Source organism: Schistocerca gregaria, chromosome 5, assembly GCF_023897955.1.
Source record: "Schistocerca gregaria isolate iqSchGreg1 chromosome 5, iqSchGreg1.2, whole genome shotgun sequence".
In the NCBI taxonomy this organism is placed as follows: Eukaryota; Metazoa; Arthropoda; class Insecta; order Orthoptera; family Acrididae; genus Schistocerca; species Schistocerca gregaria.
Window position 1 is genome coordinate 8,640,395 of NC_064924.1, and position 22,891 is coordinate 8,663,285.

Genomic DNA, 22,891 nt, shown 5'->3' on the forward strand with positions numbered 1-22,891 from the left:
GCCTTCAAGGCCTGTTTGGAGGATGTTTTTTCCGCCACATTTGGTACGAAGTATTGCATAACCTAAAATGCACCAAACACAAAAACTGGCCAGTAACTACACTATTTGTATAAAATGCACCTTTTAACATCAGCTGCTTTATATTTAAAACCAAATATCTGTCGGTTCCAATCACAGCTCATCTTCACGGGTTAGGGTTAAAACAGTTAAGGCCACAACATGAAATCTTCCATTACTTAAATGATAGCCACGTAACATACAGTGTGCTTCGGGAAGAGCGACCAAAAACTTAGCAGGACGTAGAGGATGCTCCACTGAACAGTCGAGACATTGAGCCTTGGGTCGGAGAAGCCAGCTTAAGGAGACAACGGGAATAAAATCACATTACTGCGTGTTGTGGTTGGCTGGAGAGCCAACCCTGTGTTATTGTAAAGGAAGCCGAAATGCACGCGTTTTAGCTCACGCAGACTGGCGTGAGGTCTGGAACATGACAAGGGAGTTAGAACTGAGAAAAACGGCCGTAGCTGGTGGAATACTTAACTTTAATCCATTAATGAAGAACGTCGCTCATTATGGTACATGCTTCACAATATCAATAGTACGGACACTGGCACCTTGCTAGGTCGTAGCAAATAACGTAGCTGAAGGCTATGCTAACTATCGTCTCGGCAAATGAGAGCTTAGAATTCAGTGAACCATCGCTAGCAAAGTCGGCTGTACAGCTGTGGCGAGTGCTAGGAAGTCTCTGTAGAACTGCCGTGTGGCGGCGCTCGGTCTGCAATCATTGATAGTGGCGACACGCGGGTCCGACGTATACTAGCGGACCGCGGCCGATTTAAAGGCTACTACCTAGCAAGTGTGGTGTCTGGCGGTGACACCACACTGCGTACTTTTCTTACTTACATTAGTTAATTGCAAATATCATCATGGAAAAATGAATGTACAATTTGTACTGTGTCTTACAAAATGTGGAGAAACTGACGGCCATCAACCACTGAGGCCCCAGTGGAAAGGGAGAAGAAATTAGTTGCTAGAATTGTAGATGTCTGTGACGTGCTTCCAAACACACGAGGGATATTTGTCAGGATGTGTCAGAATCTTCTTCGCCGATGTCATGCTTGCACTGTGGTGTGTCTTTAGATATGCCCTTAGGAAATAATCAAAGGAATTCAGGTCCGGTGACTTCGCATTTCTTGGAATAGGACTTCCCCTTCTAATCCAGTAACCAAGAAGTGCTGTTCCGGCACTCCTCCAGTGTATTGTGTTGTACACATCTGAATAACGCTGAGTGATGAATGTGCCCGTCGTTGACTCGCAGCACATTCTGTCACGGGACGCTGTAAATACGACACAACTGAGTCATCTTATGGACAAGCAAATTAAACAAAACCTGGATCAAAACTTCTTCGTAATCAGGATCGTCCTCCTTGCTTCCTTGCAGGAAATAAAGGATGTACATGCAAATATACAGCACAGTACGCGTTAGTCGTAAATAAGCTGGAAAACATTAATGTTAGTCGAAGTGGTAGACAAGTTTACTTCCATAAATCATTAAGCTGGCTTTTCCGACCCCAGGTTCCCTATCTCCAATCGTTCAAAGGAGTATTACAGTTTTGCACGCTCTTATGACAACACCCCGTATGTAGAGCATGCCATTAATTTCAGCATAACAAAAAAATGGTTCAAATGGCTCTGAGCACTATGGGTCTTAACTTCTGAGGTCATCATTCCCCTAGAACTTAGAACTACTTACACCTAACTAACCTAATGACATCACAGACATCCATGCCCGAGGCAGTAGCGGTCGTGCGGCTCCAGACTGTAGCGCCTAGAAGCGCTCGGCCACCACGGCCGGCTCCAGCATAACACACAGGACTTTTAAAGGCAAACACACCAATAACATGCATAAACAGGAAGGACTCTCTGATCTGTTCTGCTCTGTTTACGCGTGTTATTAGTATGTTTGCCTTTAAAAGTCGTGTGTGTCATGCTGGAATCAATGGCATGCGCTACATATCAGACGTGGCCATTATTTAAGTAACCACAGATGTCATGTTGTGGCTTAAACTGTGTTAACCATACTTCGTGAGGATAGTCTCCGACTGAAACCAGTCGATATTTGGGTTTTAAATAAATTTAAAAAAATCAGCTGATGGTCCAACATGCGTTTTATACATTACTTGACGGCTGGTAATAGTCACCTTCCAAAAAATATGCGCTGTGTTTTACTTAATTTCGGAAATCACTATAACTATGGGCAACAACGAAAGCAAAACCAGTTCAATACCAAATTGTTGTGCCAGACTGTAAGATGCATAGAAAACCATTTCCTTTACCGAATAGTTTGCTCGCAATCGAATGAGAAAATCTGGGTACCGGAGAATATACGTGGATTCCAAAATAATGATTTTAATTTTTTATGTGATAAGTGAATGTTTTATTGAGAAACTAAATGACAGAGCCAGGTAAGCTAATTTTTTAAGGCACTACAGACGACTTGACATGCCCCCTCTTCCCCAACCCCCCCCCCCCCCCCATAAATACCATGTAGTTAGGGGCTAAAAGACAGGGAATTCTATGTGTGTTTTTAAGTCTTTGCGGGTGCGTATGCATGCACTCGAACAAAACGAGCTGCATCTGCGTTGTATCGCGAGTCACATCATATACTGCGTCGCACATCGTATTGCTCCAGTAAGAGCCGTGCCAAAGCAGCACTGTCTGCTTTCTTTCTACTACCTGCCTCTGTGGTGGATACACCCAAGCGTTATCATCAGTTCTGGTCTAAATCTTTTAAGGCGCATTCACACTATTTGAAACAGCCGCGCGCAGCAGTTTAGCCGAGCAAGTCTCGTGTAGCCATAAGGGGGTATTATTTTGGAATTTGAATGTATATACACTGAAGAAATATTATGCGCGAACTCCAAAAAGTAACGATTCTGTGAGCCTTTTAAGCCGAGCGTTAGGCAACCGGTTCCGCGTTCACGCTCCCTGTTTATACCGGTTTGACTAAACCTGATCTGCTGGAGCGTTGTTCGGGTGGTTTCTCTAAAATTTGAATGGTAGTCTCAGTAGTCTCATATGGAAATGCGCTCCAAAAATAACATCCAACCGAAGCTAAACTGTCAACATTGCTTAAAATTTGACTGTATGTCTACTCAGTGTAGGCCATACAGCATTAATGCACGTCGCATATGCGCTTCAAATCAAAATCGCCAGTAAAATGCGCCGATTCTGTGAAGACAGAAACGCCACCGGCGATGCGTTCAGCGTCTAAAGCGTCTTTGAGGACGAAAATGAGGACTCATTAAGTCAAATTAGCAGAAAGCGGCCATCAACTAACCGGGGCGATAGATATAATGGACCAGGTACCGATGATAATCCGTAAGATTCAAGCCTTGTCCCCTTTTGTATACGATAAATACTTGTCAAAATTTAAACATATTTTTCTCAAAACCATGTTTTTCAGCAATGTTGTCGTCGCCCATGCTTCAGTTTCCATCCGAATTTAATTATTTTTTGGTCTCCCTTGAAGCAAATTGAATACTTTTCAGTTCACCGTAGCCTGTTTATAGTATCTCCTTCGGCCGGAAAAGAGGGGTCAAAAAGTGGGTATTTCTGTCAAATATCTATAATACAACCAGAGGTTGTACAGAGTTTCAGGGGGGGGGGGGTATAAGGGAACAATTGACAGAAATGGGGAAAAGAAATACAGTAGAAGAAGAATGGGTAGCTTTGAGGGATGCAGTAGTGAGGTCAGCAGAGGATCAAGTAGGTAAAAAGACGAGGCCTTGGGTGACAGAAGAAATACTGAATTTAATTGATGAAAGGATAAAATATAAAAATGCAGTAAATGAAGCAGGCAAAAAGGAATACAAACGTCTCAAAAATGAGATCGACAGGAAGTGCAAAATGGCTAAGCAGGCATGGCTAGAGGATAAATGTAAGGATGTAGAGGCTTATCTCACTAGGGGTAAGATAGATACTGCCTACAGGAAAATTAAAGAGACCCTCAGAGAAAAGAGAACCATTTGTATGAATATGAAAAGCTCAGATGGAAACCCAGTTCTAACCAAAGAAGGGAAAGCAGAAAGGTGGAAGTAGTATATAGATGGTATATACAATAGCGATGTACTTGAGGACAATATTACTGAAATGGAAGAGGATGTAGATGAAGATGAAACAGGAGATATAATACTGCGTGAAGAGTTTGACAGAGCACTGAAAGACCTGAGTCGAAACAAGGCCCCGGGAGCAGACTACATTCCATTAGAACTACTGACAGCCTTGGGAGAGCCAGTTCTGACGAAACTCTACGATCTGGTGAGCAAGATGTGTGAAACAAGCGAAATACCTTCAGACTTCAAGAAGAATGTAATAATTCCAAACCCAAAGAAAACAGGTGTTGAAAGATGTGAAAATTACCGAACTATCAGTTTAATAAGTCATGGCTGTAAAATACTAACGCGGATTCTTTACAGACGAATGGGAAAACTAGTAGAAGCCGACCTCGGGGAAGATCAGTTTGGATTCCGTAGAAACGTTGGAACTTGTGAGCCAATACTGACCCTACGACTTATCTTAGAAGCTAGACTAAGGAAAGGCAAACCTACGTTTCTAGCCTTTTGTAGCCTTAGAGAAGGCTTTTGACAATGTTGACTGGAATACTCTCTTTCAAATTCTGAAGGGGCAGGGGTAAAATACAGGGAGCGAAAGGCTATTTACAATTTGTACAGAAAGCAGTTATAAGAGTCGAGGGACATGAAAGGAAAGCAGTGGTTGGGAAGGGAGTGAGACTGGGTTATAGCCTCTCCCCGATGCTATTGAATCTGTATATTGAGCAAGCAGTGAAGGAAACAAAAGAAAACTCGGAGTAGGTATTAAAAACCATGGAGAAGAAATAAAAGCTTTGAGGTTCGTCGACGACATTGTAATTCTGTCAGAGACAGCAAAGGACTTAGAAGAGCAGTTGAATGGAATGGATAGTGTCTTGAAAGGAAGGTATACGATGAACATCAACAAAAGCAAAACGAGGATAATGGAATGTAGTCGAATTAAGTCGGGTGATGCTGAGGAAATGAAACACTTAAAGTAGTAAAGGAGTTTTGCTATTTGGGGAGCAAAATATCTGACGATGGTCGAAGTAGAGAGGATATAAAATGTAGAGTATGTGTGTGGTGGTCTTCAGTCCTGAGACTGGTTTGATGCAGCTCTCCATGCTACTCTATCCTGTGCAAGCTTCTTCATCACCCAGTACCTATTGCAGCCTACATCCTTCTGAGTCTGCTTAGTGTATTCATCTGTTGGTCTCCCTCTACGATTTTTCCCTCCACGCTGCCCTCCAATACTAAATTGGTGATCCCTTGATGCCTCAGAACATATCCTACCAACCGATGCCTTCTTCTGGTCATGTTGTGCCACAAATTTCTCTTTTCCCCAATCCTATTCAATACCTCCTCATTAGTTATGTGATCTACCCATCTAATCTTCAGCATTCTTCTGTTGCACCACATTTCGAAAGCTTCTATTCTCTTCTTGTCCAAACTATTTATCGTCCATGTTTCACTTCCATACATGGCTACACTCCATACAAATACTTTCAGAAATGACTTCCTGACACTCAAATCTATACTCGATGTTAACAAATTTCTCTTCTTCAGAAACGCTTTCCTTGCCATTGCCAGTCTACATTTTATATCCTCTCTACTTCGACCATCATCAGTTAGTTTGTTTGTAGACTAGCAATGGCAAAGAAAGCGTTTCTGAATAAAACTCTTCAACTCTCAGTTAACCGAAACTGGATTTACAACAATCGCTGATCTGTCTCCATTCAGAGCTACTTCGGGAAAATACTAATCACACAGTGAAGATATTAATATTCTTTTTTAAAAAAAGAAAGAATACCTGTACAAACTTCAATGTATGATTTATCATTTGCACGGAACCTCATTTGTCTACTACATTCCAGTACGGAGACAAAAAAGTCCTGAATTTGAGCAGTATTTTCGTCCGTCACCCTGTCATTCGCCCATAATGCGATCCCCACAGCGAACATTGTTGTGAGAGGGTGCTTCGCGATGAAGTGGACACCACCCTGTAAATGGCCCGTGCATCAAAGCGCTCCAATTCTCTCTTTTCTCTTGCTGCAAATACCGGTGGTTCGATAATATTTTTCCACACAAGATATTATTATTTGGCGTAAAACTCTGTAAAACTCATACTTGAAACGAGACACACTTAACCATCCGTTGTCGCACCTAAGGCTATATTTGTTCTCGTATCGATCAAGACGCAGCATTGGTAACCTCACCAATTGTACATAATATGGTATTCGCAATTTTCAGCAGGGGTATACCGATGAAGCAATTAAGATAGGCCACCCCAAATTTATCTGGAGCAAGTATATATGTACCAAGGTAAGGCTTCACTGATAGCGAACAATGGATAAATGCGTCTATTTCCTTTGTTTACGGAAGGAATATATTTATTACTACAGTTGCACTGGGAAGACTCTTCTACAGTGACTCCAACGATATAGAACTTGATCAAATAGGAACGATATAAAACGTCAGTCACCGTCCCGTTATCAGAAGATGAGACCCAAAGCTATACTATACGAAATGTAAGCAAAAACGCGTAACTCAGACATAGTTCTTGCGTTCCTTATTATGTCGGGGAAACCGCGCCGCTACGTATTTACTCCTTTTGGAGATGGCCAAGCCCTGTTCCTGGCATCCTTTAGTCCCCCAAGAAAAGGCTGGGAAGCAGCGTAAGATAAGGTTCATGCTTTGGGGCTGACTTCCCCACATTGAGGTGTTACGGTGACCTTCCTCAGTCTTCTATTCAAACATTCCACTTAAACCGTCTGCTACCTGAATATTCGCCCCTCGTACGGTTGCCGAATTAACTATCCGTTCAGTTTTTTTGGGAGGGTTCAGATCGGAGCTTAATACATGGTTGTCCATCTCTAGCTTAAATTTTCCGTGCTCAGTGTAATATTAAAATGTCTCTAGACTGAACAGCACGGCCAGCACCTCCAATTTGTAGACCAAGACTCTCAGAGGAACGCAAAACCAGCTAAGTGACCTGGTAAGATATTAGGATATTTCAAAGAAAAAGCTGAAATTACGGTCACATATCTAAAATTATGGGATGTCCCACCACCAAATGTAGATGTTTCTATTGATGGGAATAGGGAGAATAAATTCCCATCCTGTTTTACAATGCATATGCTCATGTCACAATGTCGTAACCTGTATCGACCAGCTGTTGGCCATCTTCAGACAAGAGATCCACGTCGCAAGCGGTGACGTAATATTCCCAATGTTTTGTCGACAATATACACTGCAAGCATAGATTGCTCAAAGCTAATTACAACACTGTGAAATATTGGTGAGACTGTGTTGCATCAAAAGGTAAAATCACTAAATGTGCTTGGCATGGATAAGACAAGTCCTTGATACGTTTCTGGTGGTATGTTGATCCAGATAACTAAACACAGGTCACGCAATTCCCATAAATTACGGGCCACGAGAAGGCGTCCGGCATCGAGTTGCAGTGGGTTCATTTCTGGTGAACGATATGGAATTGTGTTCACTACCAAGCTCCTCAAGCCACTGAGGCACGATTCTGGTCGTATTAGGTAGTTGTACAGAAGAGCAGAAGAGCGTGACAGGATACGGATAACTTATTATAGAGGTGAGATTGACAATTACAATGTACGACAATAGCTCGCCTCCTAATCACGCTACTATATGGTTAAACATTTCAAAGGCATGTGGAATAAACAAAAACGTATAGTGATGTGCCAAAAAATTAAGGGAAGCAGCCACGAATCCTCCCGCGGTCAGAAAAATGGTACCGAATCCTCCCAAGCCCGCAAGGATCTGAAAAACGATGGGACCGAATCCTCCCGTTTGAAGCAGGTAGTTCCATCAGAAGACGTAAAAATTTTCGCGTGTATTGTATGTTTAAAACTTTTATATTATATCTTATTGAGGTAAAGTCCAGCCGGCTCATCGCCAGCGACTAAGTCCCGCTCAAGGTAAAGCACAAAACGTGCATAAGTGAATCAATACTACACTCCTGGAAATGGAAAAAAGAACACATTGACACCGGTGTGTCAGACCCACCATACTTGCTCCGGACACTGCGAGAGGGCTGTACAAGCAATGATCACACGCACGGCACAGCGGACACACCAGGAACCGCGGTGTTGGCCGTCGAATGGCGCTAGCTGCGCAGCATTTGTGCACCGCCGCCGTCAGTGTCAGCCAGTTTGCCGTGGCATACGGAGCTCCATCGCAGTCTTTAACACTGGTAGCATGCCGCGACAGCGTGGACGTGAACCGTATGTGCAGTTGACGGACTTTGAGCGAGGGCGTATAGTGGGCATGCGGGAGGCCGGGTGGACGTACCGCCGAATTGCTCAACACGTGGGGAGTGAGGTCTCCACAGTACATCGATGTTGTCGCCAGTGGTCGGCGGAAGGTGCACGTGCCCGTCGACCTGGGACCGGACCGCAGCGACGCACAGATGCACGCCAAGACCGTAGGATCCTACGCAGTGCCGTAGGGGACCGCACCGTCACTTCCCAGCAAATTAGGGACACTGTTGCTCCTGGGGTATCAGCGAGGACCATTCGCAACCGTCTCCATGAAGCTGGGCTACGGTCCCGCACACCGTTAGGCCGTCTTCCGCTCACGCCCCAACATCGTGCAGCCCGCCTCCAGTGGTGTCGCGACAGGCGTGAATGGAGGGACGAATGGAGACGTGTCGTCTTCAGCGATGAGAGTCGCTTCTGCCTTGATGCCAATGATTGTCGTATGCGTGTTTGGCGCCGTGCAGGTGAGCGCCACAATCAGGACTGCATACGACCGAGGCACACAGGGCCAACACCCGGCATCATGGTGTGGGGAGCGATCTCCTACACTGGCCGTACACCTCTGGTGATCGTCGAGGGGACACTGAATAGTGCACGGTTCACCCAAACCGTCATCGAACCCATCGTTCTACCATTCCTAGACCGGCAAGGGAACTTGCTGTTCCAACAGGACAATGCACGTCCGCATGTATCCCGTGCCACCCAACGTCCTCTAGAAGGTGTAAGTCAACTACCCTGGCCAGCAAGATCTCCGGATCTGTCCCCCATTGAGCATGTTTGGGACTGGATGAAGCGTCGTCTCACGTGGTCTGTACGTCCAGCACGAATGCAGGTCCAACTGAGGCGCCAGGTGGAAATGGCATGGCAAGCCGTTCCACAGGACTACATCCAGCATCTCTACGATCGTCTCCATGGGAGAATAGCAGCCTGCATTGCTGTGAAAGGTGGATATACACTGTACTAGTGCTGACATTGTGCATGCTCTGTTGCCTGTGTCTATGCGCCTGTGGTTCTGTCAGTGTGATCATGTGATGTATCTGACCCCAGGAATGTGTCAATAAAGTTTCCCCTTCCTGGGACAATGAATTCACGGTGTTCTTATTTCAATTTCCAGGAGTGTATTTGTTTAAAATATGGGTGGGGTAGGGGAAGGAGATAAGGAACATGGCAGAGATAATTATATTATTGTCTATAATACGACATACAGTGTGTGTGTTTGGGAGTATTCGGTCCTGTTACCTGCTTACCTACCTGGTTTCTGGAAGATTCGTGGCTGCGCCCCGCATAAGCCCCGGATCGAATCTGCCCGGTGGATTACAGTCGAGGGCCGATGTGCCGGCAACCTGGATGTGGCTTTTAGGCGGTTTTACACATCTCTCTAGGTGAATGCCGCGCTAATTCCCATGACCCGCCTCAGTTACATGACTCACAGACATTTACAAGACTTTCGCACTATTTCATGGCTTACACTGGACGCAGACAGATGGGCTACACTAATTCCATCCTGGGGGATGGAATACAGCCACCCTTTTACACTAAATCACCAAACCCATAGTAACAAGTCTGACCCCTCGTTGATGTGGGACAAAGGCCCAAACCAAATGGATTCATGTTGTTTAAAAAAAAAGTTAACTTTTCTTTATTTCAGAACGATTGAAGTTGAAAAATGTCTTGAAGAACATTGAATATGTAACTTTAGAGTGTGTATATAGATTTTGTATTAAACCAGTCTTGCGTGGTTAGCAAATGACTCGAGCTTTGATCACGATTAGTTACGTTCTCGTATTGTGAGATTTATTTCTGTCTTTGTTAATTTATGCTATTTAAAAAGCGTAAGGCGGCTCTAGTAGCTAGGACTAAAGTATTAGACATATTTCCTTTTATTTAATAAATTGTTAAAAGCGTAACTCGTCCAGAAGATCTCCAGCATGTTCCGCATCCCATATCATGTTCACTACTGTCTCATGTCCCTAGTTTACGTTCACACTGTTAAGTTCTCATTTCATGTTGGTGAGGTCAACTGTTTTTCTACAGATTTCCACTGTTATGAACTGTTTAATAATGCACACTGCAACAGCTGGACTTACATGTCACTCATAATTTTTGACGTCCGTATTAACTCTGTAATATGTAAGTACAATTATTATTGCACCATCACTCCTAAACTTTAGGTGGTTCAGTTAGAAACGCAATTTGTAGCTTGTGATTTCTGACATGATAACTGAAGTTAGAGGGAAACACTCTCAAGCGAAACTAATTGAAAATATGGATCACGACCACAAAGGAGACTTAACAAATCTCACTAAGTCAGATGGGAAATGTTGGCTTCATTTAAAACTAGTTGTGGCGAAAAAACTGAAATACTATGGATGTCTAACGTGAAATGCTTCAAAGCAATAAAAATAAATCTGATATAAATGTATGATTTTTTCATGTTCTTTCTCCATGTAAATGGATCTCAGCTGCCTGTGTATACTTACAGGCAAATTTGTCGAAAGGACCGGCCGTGCCTCCTAGTTCATCCGGCAGATACTCCTTCGGCACGTGGTCAAACAGCGTTGTTGATCCTGGTAAATGGACGTGTACCTGGTACAGGACAATACTTCTTTTAGAGGCACTTACTGCTGGAATTCCAGAGCTAAGTTTCTTTGGATAATATTAGTAAATGGCACAGTAGTTCAATACCACAGCACTCGGACAAGGATTATAAAGAAGCGGCGTCTTTTCTCCCAGTAAATAAATCCAAATATTAAAACAGTTAGACAACATTCAAACATCTACCACATATCCATCGCCAGGGTTATTGAATAAACTCGCCTCCTGTATCATGTAACGACATGGTTCAAATGGCTCTGAGCACTATGGGACTTAACTTCTGAGGTCATCACATTCCTAGAGCTTAGAGCTACTTTAACCTAACTAACCTAACGACATCACACACATCCATGTCCGAAGCAGGATTCTAACCTGCGACCGTAGCAGTCTAGCGGTTCCGGACTGAAGCGCCTAGAACCGCTCGTCCACAAAGGCCGGCGTGACGACATGATGCATATTTTATTGACACATTTCATTCCATTTTCATGGCATTCAGATTGTATATAGCTAGTTTTATACATCATGACGAAACTAATTGCAGATTATTATCACATCTGAAGATGTAAATATCTGTAGTGATTAGGCGACCTTGTTACCTGTTTTATTTTACAATGTGTAATATCTTAAAAAGAATGGTGCATAGACGGTGTAAAGCGATACAGAACACGTACCTCACTGCAAAACACGTTTTATAAGCTAACGAACACATGCTATTGAACAGAATAGTACATTTTGGTTAGCTATTTTAATTCTAGAAGGTCCAATACGCTCAATAACCACTGTATATGAATAATTATATGTAGGAATATAACCAAATTTTCAAAATCAACATCTACATCGTACTCCGCAAGCCACTTAATGGTGTGTGGCTTGAGGGTACTTTTTGTATCACTAACTGATCCCTCCAACCCAGTTCCGCTCGCAAATGGTCATTAAGCGAGACGTGTGTAGGGGACAGTTATACGTTGTTCGATTCTTCCTGTAAAGTGCTGTCTAGAAATTTCAAGAGTAAATCTCTCCGTGATGCACAACGCCTCCCTTGGAACGTCTGCCAATGGAGTTTGTTGAGCATCCCCGTAACGATCCCGTGACGAAACGTGCCGCTCTTCGTTGGATCTCCTCTATCTCTTTTATCAGGCCTAAGGGATATCATGAATGCTACTCCACGTGCTGTTCAGTGGGTTACCTGCTCTGATATGGACTTGTAATAGCTGCAGTGGCTGTCTCCCTGATCTTTCGCATATTGTTGTTTGCAATCAATCATTTAATAATATATTTGTAATCCGTTTATTACATTAGTTAAAGGTATGTGTACAATTTTACTCTGTAGATGCCATACGCTAAATAAATAAAATCAGTCCTATCTGGCAGGGATCCCAGATAGATGAACAACACTCAAGACTGGGTCGAACAAGCGCCTTGTAAGCCACATCCTTCACGGATGAGTTCCATCTTGTTAAGATTCTTCCTGTGAATCTGAGTCTGGCATCTGCTTTTTCCACTATTTATTTCATGTTATCATTTAACTTAAGGTCGCTCGAGATTGTTACTCGTAGATATTTTACGGTAGGTGCTGTTTTCATCGGTTTGACATTAATAGTGTAGCTATACATTAGAGGATTTCTTTCCCTACGTATGCGCAATGTGTAACATTTATCTACATTCAGGATCAACTACCAGAGCCTGCACCATTCGTCAATTTACTGGACGTCATTCTGCAAGTTTTTACTATCTTCTGGCGTTGCTGCTTTGTTATAGACAACAGCATCATCTGCGAACAGCCTTAGATAGCATCCGACGCTTTCTATTAGATCATTTATATACATTGTAAATAGTAACGGTGATGTCACACTTCCTTGGGGTACACCGGAAATTTCAGTTACATCTGTCGATTTTGTTCCGTTAAGAGCAACGTGTTGAGTTATGTCTGAAAGGAAGTCTTGAATCCAGTCGCAAATATGCTCCGATATTTGACAAGTCCTATTTTTGCAGTAAACGGCGTTACGGGACAGTGTCAAATGCCTTCGTGAAGTCAAGGAATACGACATCAACCTGAGCGCCATTGTGTACGGCACCGTGGACCTAATGGAGGAACAGAGCGAGTTGAGTATTTTAGGATCTCTGTTTGTGGAATGCATGTTGATTTTTATAGAGGATATTTTCCTTCTCCAAGGAAGTCATAATTCCTGAGTATAAAACATGTTTCATAATTCTACAGCAAATTGACGTCAACGATATAGGTTTACAATTGTGTGCATCTGTCCTACGGCCCTTCTTAAAAGCGGGAATGACCTGCGCCTTCTTCCTGTCGTTAGGTACCCTTCGTTGTTCAAGCGATCTACGGTAAATTACTTCTAGAAGGGAAACAAGTTCTTTCGAATAATTATCGTTGAATCTTACAGGTATCTCATCTGACGCCTTTCCACTACTAAGCGGTTGCAGTTGTTTTGCTATTCGACGATGGGTTAAATAAATATCTGCCATTTCGATGTTCGTACAACGGTTGAAATAAGGGATCGTGTTACGACCAACCGCGGTGAAACAATTTTGAAAGACCGAATTCATTATTTCGGCCTTCTCTCTGTCATCTTCCGTTTCGGTGCCAGAATGGTCACTGAGTGAATGAATAGATGAATTGACCCACTTACTGATTTTACATGCGACCAAAACCTTTTGTGCATCGTGGTACCTCACGTAAAGACTTCGTACAATGCAACTAAACTCTTCATGAGCAGTGACACAAGCGGTTTATTTTGTATTTGCTATAATTTTCTGTATCACAAGCTGAAATTGGTCTGATTAATTATGCAAAACTTGGTAAAATAAAGTAGGATCGCTGTAACTGACTAGAAAACATGGTTACTGCTCGGTACATTATTAACGGTTCACACGTTTTAATACCCTGGCGTAGCGTATTTTTCTTTTTATAATTCAGATGAAATACTGAAGCATGACAGATGTATTGCCAGAACCGCACGGCCACCGCGGACGGCGCATGCAAAGCATAAAAATCGACAGCCAACCTATTTATGTACTGAAAAAGCAAAGGCGGATACGTTGCAAGAAGACTGTAACACATCCTAATCACACAAACGAAGCAGCAAAAACCGTTAGTGAGATTTGTGAAATTGACGTTGGGTTTTCAAAGTATCATCAATGTTTGGTTTGGAGGTGCTGAATATAAACCAGATAATTGCTTTCAAACGTTAATCAGTCAGTCACGTTTATTAGGCTGACTTCACGTACTTCATCCTTGAAAATCTTTGTTCATAGGCACAAGTTGATCCAAACACTGATGCTATGACAGCGGAATATTTCTTCAGTTTCAGAAACTCAACATCAGGTAATCAGTGATAAAATTCAAGAAGCTTTCATTCTATGTGCTTCTCTTTCAACAAGTCATTTGCTTGCAGATCAGTGAGTTTCAGCTGTAGCTCAACAGGCACATTATTAAAGTTACAACCATACGGATTCTAGAATAAGAGAACGTCAGTCTCAGGTCTGTAGTGATCGGAAAATCTCTCAAAAGATGCTTCTTCAAGTCACGAAAAGGCATAATGATATAAACTGATAATTTTGGGGACTGAAGTAAAAATGAGAAAAGTTTTCTCCTTCCAGTTGTGTTCCAAACAACGACAGCTTTCTCCGAAATCCTTTGAACATCCTGTACGGATCAGAGACTAGATTATACTGTCCCTAAAGTCTCGACTTCAATTAATTCAGGTGGAATGTGATGTCGACCAAAAATGACAACTTTGACAGCCAGGCAGGGTCTAACAGTCGTGGATCAGCTGTCTTTTTCGGTGAGAAAAACAATTGTTTCGTTGCGGAGCTTGTCAGAACGAGGCAGGACCTTACCGCACCTGAGCCACCTCACTGCACAGTGATGAGCCAAGTCACGTAATTCAGGATCGATTTCTTCGATAAAAGACTGAAAATCAAGGTGACCGAGTTCGCGTCGCCGAACGAATTGCATATGGGACAAGGGCCCCTGTAAGGCGTTTCTAACAGTAGTTTGATACCGTCTATACGCAACGCGTCGGTAGATCCTTGTGTACGAAGCTATCCAGTTCCGTATGTCGGGGTGCCGGCGACAGGTGAAAGTTACAGCTGGAACTCTTGACTTGCTGAAATGGTAACGAAGGATTCTGATCGTAAAATTAGGAAGAGAATGTGAGCATTTCACCACACAGGATCTGTGCTGCGAAAGCTCCACTGTCAATCTTAACACTACTCGTAGCCCTAGAAAGACCAGCAAAAGGTCAGAAACGTCTCGTGTTCCGCCTGTTTTGTCAAGCACGTGTAACAACCGACGGTGGGGCGCATGGGCTGTCGCGGGTCAGATCCAGCCTGCGTGTCGTAGTTTGGTGTTCCCTGGTATGAATTCAGGTTGAGGTGGCATTTCAGAATAGAGGTGCAAGTTAAATTGATAGAAATCGAACTCTACAGCGAATTCATAGGGCATTTTTCACTAAAAAGTTTAAATTCAGAGATTTCGTAAATTTGTAAATGAGATACAGCTGAGACATATGTTTAATGCGATTTTAACACTTCGTTTCGGAGGATGTGACTGAACATCAGAAAATTTTACCTTCACGAAAGCAAAACGTCCGCACGCAGTGTCTCAGTTTGATAATGAAAAGTTTAAATTTAGAGATGTAACTTAATATTTAAACATCGAGTTATGCATTTTAGTCATTTATATCACTGTTACTTTTTGGATTTTCCTTTGTTACATTGATTGCAATTGCTTTAATGCATAGTCTTAAATTTAGAATTTTGTAGTATTTACAGTTTTAATAAATATGTTTTTCTCATGGCAGTAATAGTAAACATTATGTAACTGAAGCTATGTTTGAAGGAATAACCCCAGTGATCATTGTTATTTCAACATATCATTGTGTATAACTATACAGGGTGGTCTCTTGATCGTGACCGGGCAAAATATCTTACGAAATCAGCGTAAACGAAAAACTACAAAGAGCGAAACTTGTCTAGCTTGGAGGAAATCAGATGGCGCTATGGTTGGCCACTAGATGAACGATAAAATTTCTTTGAAAGCTTTTCCTGTTTTATATCAGCGTTTATATGCATTGTGGGGAGCAAGTGCTAATTTAATTTCTGCACTATAAATTTCACTTACATTCCTCATTTCCACAATCCTATGAGGTTACAACAAGTACCCAGTCTATCCAGTACGTACTAACACGCCATTCTTTTGTCCCAAGAGCTGAAACAAAACTGTGATGAAACTAATATATCCCATATTATTGCTAGTTATATGAACTGCTCATATGAAAGTCAAAACAATGACATAGCTCAATATCCTCTCTCTATTCAGCTGGTAATATACTTATTTGTCTTCAGACAGTGAAAATACATTCGAAGATTTCCCTAAAATTTTAATGACACGAGGTACGACAAATGTGATTGGATGTGATGACATGATCTATGTCGCAAGAGAAAAAAGATGAGCTATGTTTGTGTGAAATTTACGATGACTAGCTAAATTCTGAGGGATTTTTTAACTTGCTGCTATGAAATTAAGTGCAATTTTCCAAGTTTGTCAATGTTCTCTCTTCACAACTCTCTTCACAACTCTTCTCCATTGGGAAGTTCTCTATTACTTCAGCAGCCACGTTATAATGCGGCATAACGCAAATGGCAACATTTTGATTCCCTTTTGGAAGCTGTCTTCAATTGTTGGATCTGTGTACCAGTTTTTGCTTCGGCAGAATATCGTTGCCCTCCTAACCGCAGCTGCTCGAGTTAAGGCCGCACGACTTTTTGACTATACTTGCAGTCCAGCCATAAGTTTATCCAGTCCTTGTAACGACGGTCCGCACGCAGGTATTGCCTCGTCATCAGGAATGCTTGCGCTCCCGTCCTCTGACTCATATAAACCATCTGCTTTAAGTCATTCGAGCACAGAACTCGTTGTTTCTACACTTCCTCTAACTCCAAAAAGTACACTACGGTAATACGCTTCGAACTGCAACTGTAATGTTTTCAGCACATAGAAAGAATTGCCGATCCTTTAAGCGTACCTCAGCTCATTACCGTTCTTAGGTGGAAGTTTTGGAGATACTGACTTAAAATTGTTAAAACAGAAAACAGAAACGAGTCTTTAGTCTTCTACAAGGACGCGCTGAAAAGTAGGACCTCCGAATTTTTTATGTGAAAACTCTTAAGGCTTTTTAAATAAAACAAAAGGTAGTTAAAGTTCTACGTCTTTATTCTTCATGTCAGTTATTCCTCAGCATACCCGCCCTGGCGACGAACACATTTCTCCCAACGAGAGTCGAGTTTATTCATATCATGACTGTAGAATGTTTCACTTTGTTGACCTTAGCCACAACCGCATATCTGCTTGCTCCGCTTCATCGCTATCAAAGTAAAGTCCTCGAAGGTGTTCTGTAAATTCTGAAGGAGATGAAATTCGGATGGGGGCAGGTAGGGAGCACATGGAGGATGATCGATGACATTGAACCCAAGGCGTCGGATTATTGCAGATGTCGCAGTGCTCGTGTGTGGTCTGGCGTTGTCATACATGCGTGGACAAACTCGTACAATTCAAAACCTGATTACAGAAATCTGTTTCGCACTCACCGACATACACTCCTGGAAATTGAAATAAGAACACCGTGAATTCATTGTCCCAGGAAGGGGAAACTTTATTGACACATTCCTGGGGTCAGATACATCACATGATCACACTGACAGAACCACAGGCACATAGACACAGGCAACAGAACACGCACAATATCAGCACTAGTACAGTGTATATCCACCTTTCGCAGCAATGCAGGCTGCTATTCTCCCATGGAGACGATCGTAGAGATGCTGTATGTAGTCCTGTGGAACGGCTTGCCATGCCATTTCCACCTGGCGCCTCAGTTGGACCAGCGTTCGTGCTGGACGTGCAGACCGCGTGAGACGACGCTTCATCCAGTCCCAAACATGCTCAATGGGGGACAGATCCGGAGATCTTGCTGGCCAGGGTAGTTGACTTACACCTTCTAGAGCACGTTGGGTGGCACGGGATACATGCGGACGTGCATAGTCCTGTTGGAACAGCAAGTTCCCTTGCCGGTCTAGGAATGGTAGAACGATGGGTTCGATGACGGTTTGGATGTACCGTGCACTATTCAGTGTCCCCTGGACGATCACAAGAGGTGTACGGCCAGTGTAGGAGATCGCTCCCCACACCATGATGCCGGGTGTTGGCCCTGTGTGCCTCGGTCGTATGCAGTCCTGATTGTGGCGCTCACCTGCACGGCGCCAAACACGCATACGACCATCATTGGCACCAAGGCAGAAGCGACTCTCATCGCTGAAGACGACACGTCTCCATTCGTCCCTCCATTAACGTCTGTCGCGACACCACTGGAGGCGGGCTGCACGATGTTGGGGCGTGAGCGGAAGACGGCCTAACGGTGTGCGGGACCGCAGCCCAGCTTCATGGAGACGGTTGCGAATGGTCCTCGCCGATACCCCAGGAGCAACAGTGTCCTTAATTTGCTGGGAAGTGGCGGTGCGGTCCCCTACGGCACTGCGTAGGATCCTACGGTATTGGCGTGCATCTGTGCGTCGCTGCGGTCCGGTCCCAGGTCGACGGGCACGTGCACCTTCCGCCGACCACTGGCGACAACATCGATGTACTGTGGAGACCTCACGCCCCACGTGTTGAGCAATTCGGCGGTACGTCCACCCGGCCTCCCGCATGCCCACTATACGCCCTCGCTCAAAGTCCGTCAACTGCACATACGGTTCACGTTCACGCTGTCGCGGCATGCTACCAGTGTTTAAAGACTGCGATGGAGCTCCGTATGAGACGGCAAATTGGCTGACACTGACGGCGGCGGTGCACAAATGCTGCGCAGCTAGCGCCATTCGACGGCCAACACCGCGGTTCCTGGTGTGTCCGCTGTGCCGTGCGTGTGATCATTGCTTGTACAGCCCTCTCGCAGTGTCCGGAGCAAGTATGGTGGGTCTGTCACACCGGTGTCAATGTGTTCTTTTTTCCATTTCCAGGAGTGTAGTTACACACCGCCACGTTAAGCGCTACAATTCTGTCCACTCTAGCGGCCTAGGGCTGCAGTTTGCGAGAGTGTAGCGTGTAAGTCGATTGAGTAATATGCATGACACGTAATACCTCAGCTAATATTGAGGGCAGAATAAAAAATTAAGAGGCATTTCTTTTCAGCACGGCCACGTATCTAGCCTTTCGCTGAAGACCGTCAGATAAATTGCGTCTTCACGCCACGCAACCATGGTTATTATTTAACCTGATCGAATTACGAACTTAGGGCCCTTTCTTACATCGAAACATGTTTCTTACTGTGACTGTCTTTTTCGTTTTTGCCACAGCGTCAAAAGCTTTTCTAGTATTAGACATGCAGTTAGCTGCTGTAGACTCATGCCAGCAATGGATTGGATAGCTGCTGGTTTGCATGTAGAAATTTTGGAAAGCACTTTTGACGCATCTGCAACCGCGCTGCTGTTACGGTAGCAGGTTCGAATCCTGCCTCGGGCATGGATGTGTGTGATATCCTTTAGGTTATTTAGGTTTAAGTAGTTCTGCGTCTAGGGTACTGATGACCTCAGATGTTAAGACCCATACTGCTTAGAGCCATTTGAACCGTTTGAACACTTGTTGTCTCATGTAGGCCATGTTCTGCCTGTGTACATATCTCTGTATTTGATTACGCATTCCTATGTAATTTTCTTTAGCGCTTCGGTGTAAGAGGTCTAACATTAATTTTATTTTCTATTTAATGTTCATTATTCTGCATAGTTATGCCCTGCTTGCAATAATGGGAAGAACAGGTCAGTTTGTCTGTGAAAGAGATGCCATGTATGTATACACCATACTTATTCAAGACATAGAAAGCAAAAACTGAATTTTAACACTGGAATAAAAATACATTTGTTTAGCAAAAATTTGTGGGTGAAATACTTAAGGTGGAATAAATAATGATTTGTCATTTTGTTCAGATTTCTATCGTGCATCTAATGGTGCATACAGATTTAAAATTGCATTATTGTACAAAAATTGTGAAACAGGGCTGAAAGCTGGTCTAAGTCATTAAGTGACGTAGATGCTGTCAATCCCAGGAAAGGGAGTGTAGCAGTTAAGCAATGGTTATCTTGCCTGTTCCACATTAAGATGTAGATGCAAAACGTTTGTCGATCTGGGTGGTTGAACAGGTGACAATCTCAACACTTAGAGACATTCTGCAATAGTTCAGCTGGGTTTAGATAAATCACCACTGGCCAAGACTCAGATTTTATTCTGCGAATAGTTCAGAGGGACTTGTACTTATCGGTAGTTAAACAATATTGGACTTGGTATTACTTGCTCTGAGTCAAACTTTAACTCAGTGTTAGTAGGGCTCTGCTGATTTCACTCTTGGTCAACACTTATCCTCGTAACATCGCTTGTTTATCAATATGGCATGTGGTTGTGCTAGTGTTAATTAAATCTGAACAATTTAAGCAGTGGACATTTGCTTTTTTGTTATTTTAATTATATTGTATGTTTGCTGACCACTTTCATGGGTTCTCGAACCAACTTCAGTTCACATAACTACACAATGGATATGAATCATCAGCCATCATTCTCTTTTGTGTAAATGGAAAGTATCATTACACTGAACTTTAACAATTTGTGGTAGCACCTACATTGAACCTAGCATCATTTAAATCTGATTACTTGATGAGGGACAATTTTATAATTTTTATTAACAAAAGTTACATAAATCTAAGTTATCAGCCCTCTGTTGCTTTTACAAGGTGTTTTTGTCACATGCTCCTGTGTAACAATACAGTCAACTTTTGTCTCAACTGCTTTTGAGCTATTGCTGCCTGCACAACTATCCCAAATTTGTAGGAATCAGTATACTAACAGTATGTAAAAAAAAGTTAACGCAAAGCCACACCATTTTTTTGGAAGAAATTATAATTTGTCGGAACATCTTACCCTATTCTGCAACTTTTCTGATATAGCTGACTTCACAATTTTCATGACAAAATCAATAATTTTGTCCGCATTTAAAATATGGAATGCTTTCAGCCTTCGGCAGTAGGCAGTCTGCAAAAAATCAGTCATGTTAATGCTTTTGTATTGGTTATTGCTGGTTTAGTCATGTGGAAAAGACATTAAGTTACAGGGAATAAATGACATTGCAACATTAAATATTTTAGTTTGTTAAAAGACATCTTGCTGTTCACCATGAGCTAACTTAAAATTTAACTATTGTAAAATTACGTATTACATACAATTCATGGTGTACAGCAAAACGTCTTTCAACAAGTACTTCCGAGCTGGACACCACGAAGCTTACAACATTTTCACTAATATTTCAACATCAAAAGCATAAATCTTAAGACTGTTCATAATGAACTTTTCCAGTTAACTCACCAACAGACTTTACGGTAGATGCGAAACTTATGGAAGTGTCGTGATATTACATTCTTTGATTTATTATATCTTTGTATTATTATATATACGTGGACATAAACAAGCGGCATGTGCGACAACTGCATAAAATTTAGCATAGATTTAGGTGCAACTGACAAAATACTTTCTGCTGCTCCTCATTACGTTCTTCTTCCTCCTGTTTACTCTTGCACTCTAGAATTCTACGCATTGCCTGTTCAACAGCTGTCTGGCAGAACTTCGGTTATACAATAAATCAATCAAATCTAAAGGCCGTAAATTCAATTAATACCTAGTAATTAGAATTAAGAACAACTTAAATTGATGAGAACACGAAGAAAATGTGGGGAAGGTGAACCAAAGACTGCGTTGTATACCATAACAACTACGAGACGCAACATACCTACTAAAGAGGCTGCAGACACTATACTTGTCCGTCCTCTTTTGCAGTACTGTTGCGTGTCTGGGTTCCTTACCTGATACGATCAACGGAGTAAATCGAGAATGTTCAGAGGAGAGCAGCACGTTTTCTATTATAGAGAAATAGGGGAGGGAGTGTCAGGTAAATAATATAGGATTTGGGGTGGACATCGTTAAAGCAAAGGTCTTTCTCGTTGCAGCGAGATTTCTCACGCAATGTCAATAACCATCTTTTCCCTCAGAATAAGAAAATATTTTGCTGTCGCAGCCCTACATAGGCAGAAACTATCATCATAAAAAAATGGAAATCAGACCTCGCGCGGTAAGATGTTCGTTATTCTGCGCGCTGTTCGAGAGTGGAATAATAGAGAATTATTGTGAAGGTGGTTCGATGAAATACTTAAGTGTGGTTTGTTGAGTATCCACGTAGACGTAGAGGGACTTAAACATGCGAAACAAAGTGAAGCTGCAGTCTTTGTCCAACATCACATCGTCACTGATATGCAAAAGGTTAGCATCAATGGGTACAAATTAGCTGCACATGTAAGTAGAGATAATATGATGAGAGGAGGAGTTGCCATATATGTCAAAAGCTTCCACAGCGCAAAACATTTAGAAACTAAAAATTTTTGTGTAGAGCAACATATGGAAGCATTTGCCACTGAACTAAAACTAAATGATGGCACTTTCATAATTGTAACAGTGTATCGGTCCCCCTCAGGGAATTTCCAGCTATTTCTAGAAAACTTGGATGCTTTGTTGTGCTATCTGTCAGACAGGGGGAAGCAAATTATCATTTGTGGGGATTTCAATGTCGATTCCCTGAAAGAGTGTAATAGGAAGAATGACCTTGTAGTATTACTCAGTTCTTTCAATTTGAGCTCCGTCATTGATTTTCCTACTCAGATAACAAAGAACAGTGGGATATTGATAGATACATTTTTTATAGACCAAGATAAGTTTAAGGACATAAATGCTTATCCTGTTGAGAATGATCTTTCAGATCATGGTGCACAGCTAGTTACAGTATATGACATAGCTCCATGCAGTATATC

The 22,891-nt window shown here is 42.6% G+C and overlaps 1 protein-coding gene across 1 annotated transcript in view; it reads right to left on the reverse strand.

The window, feature by feature from the left end:
- LOC126272026 (retinol-binding protein pinta-like) overlaps positions 1-22,891 on the reverse strand; it is a 91,700-nt gene that overhangs the window by 1,887 nt on the left and 66,922 nt on the right. Inside the window, exons 5-6 of the mRNA XM_049974529.1 lie at positions 20,958-21,068; positions 10,861-10,966 (exon numbers count right to left, since the gene is read on the reverse strand). Of these exons, the coding sequence (XP_049830486.1) occupies positions 10,861-10,966; positions 20,958-21,068 (217 nt within the window). The remainder of the gene's footprint in view (positions 1-10,860; positions 10,967-20,957; positions 21,069-22,891) is intronic.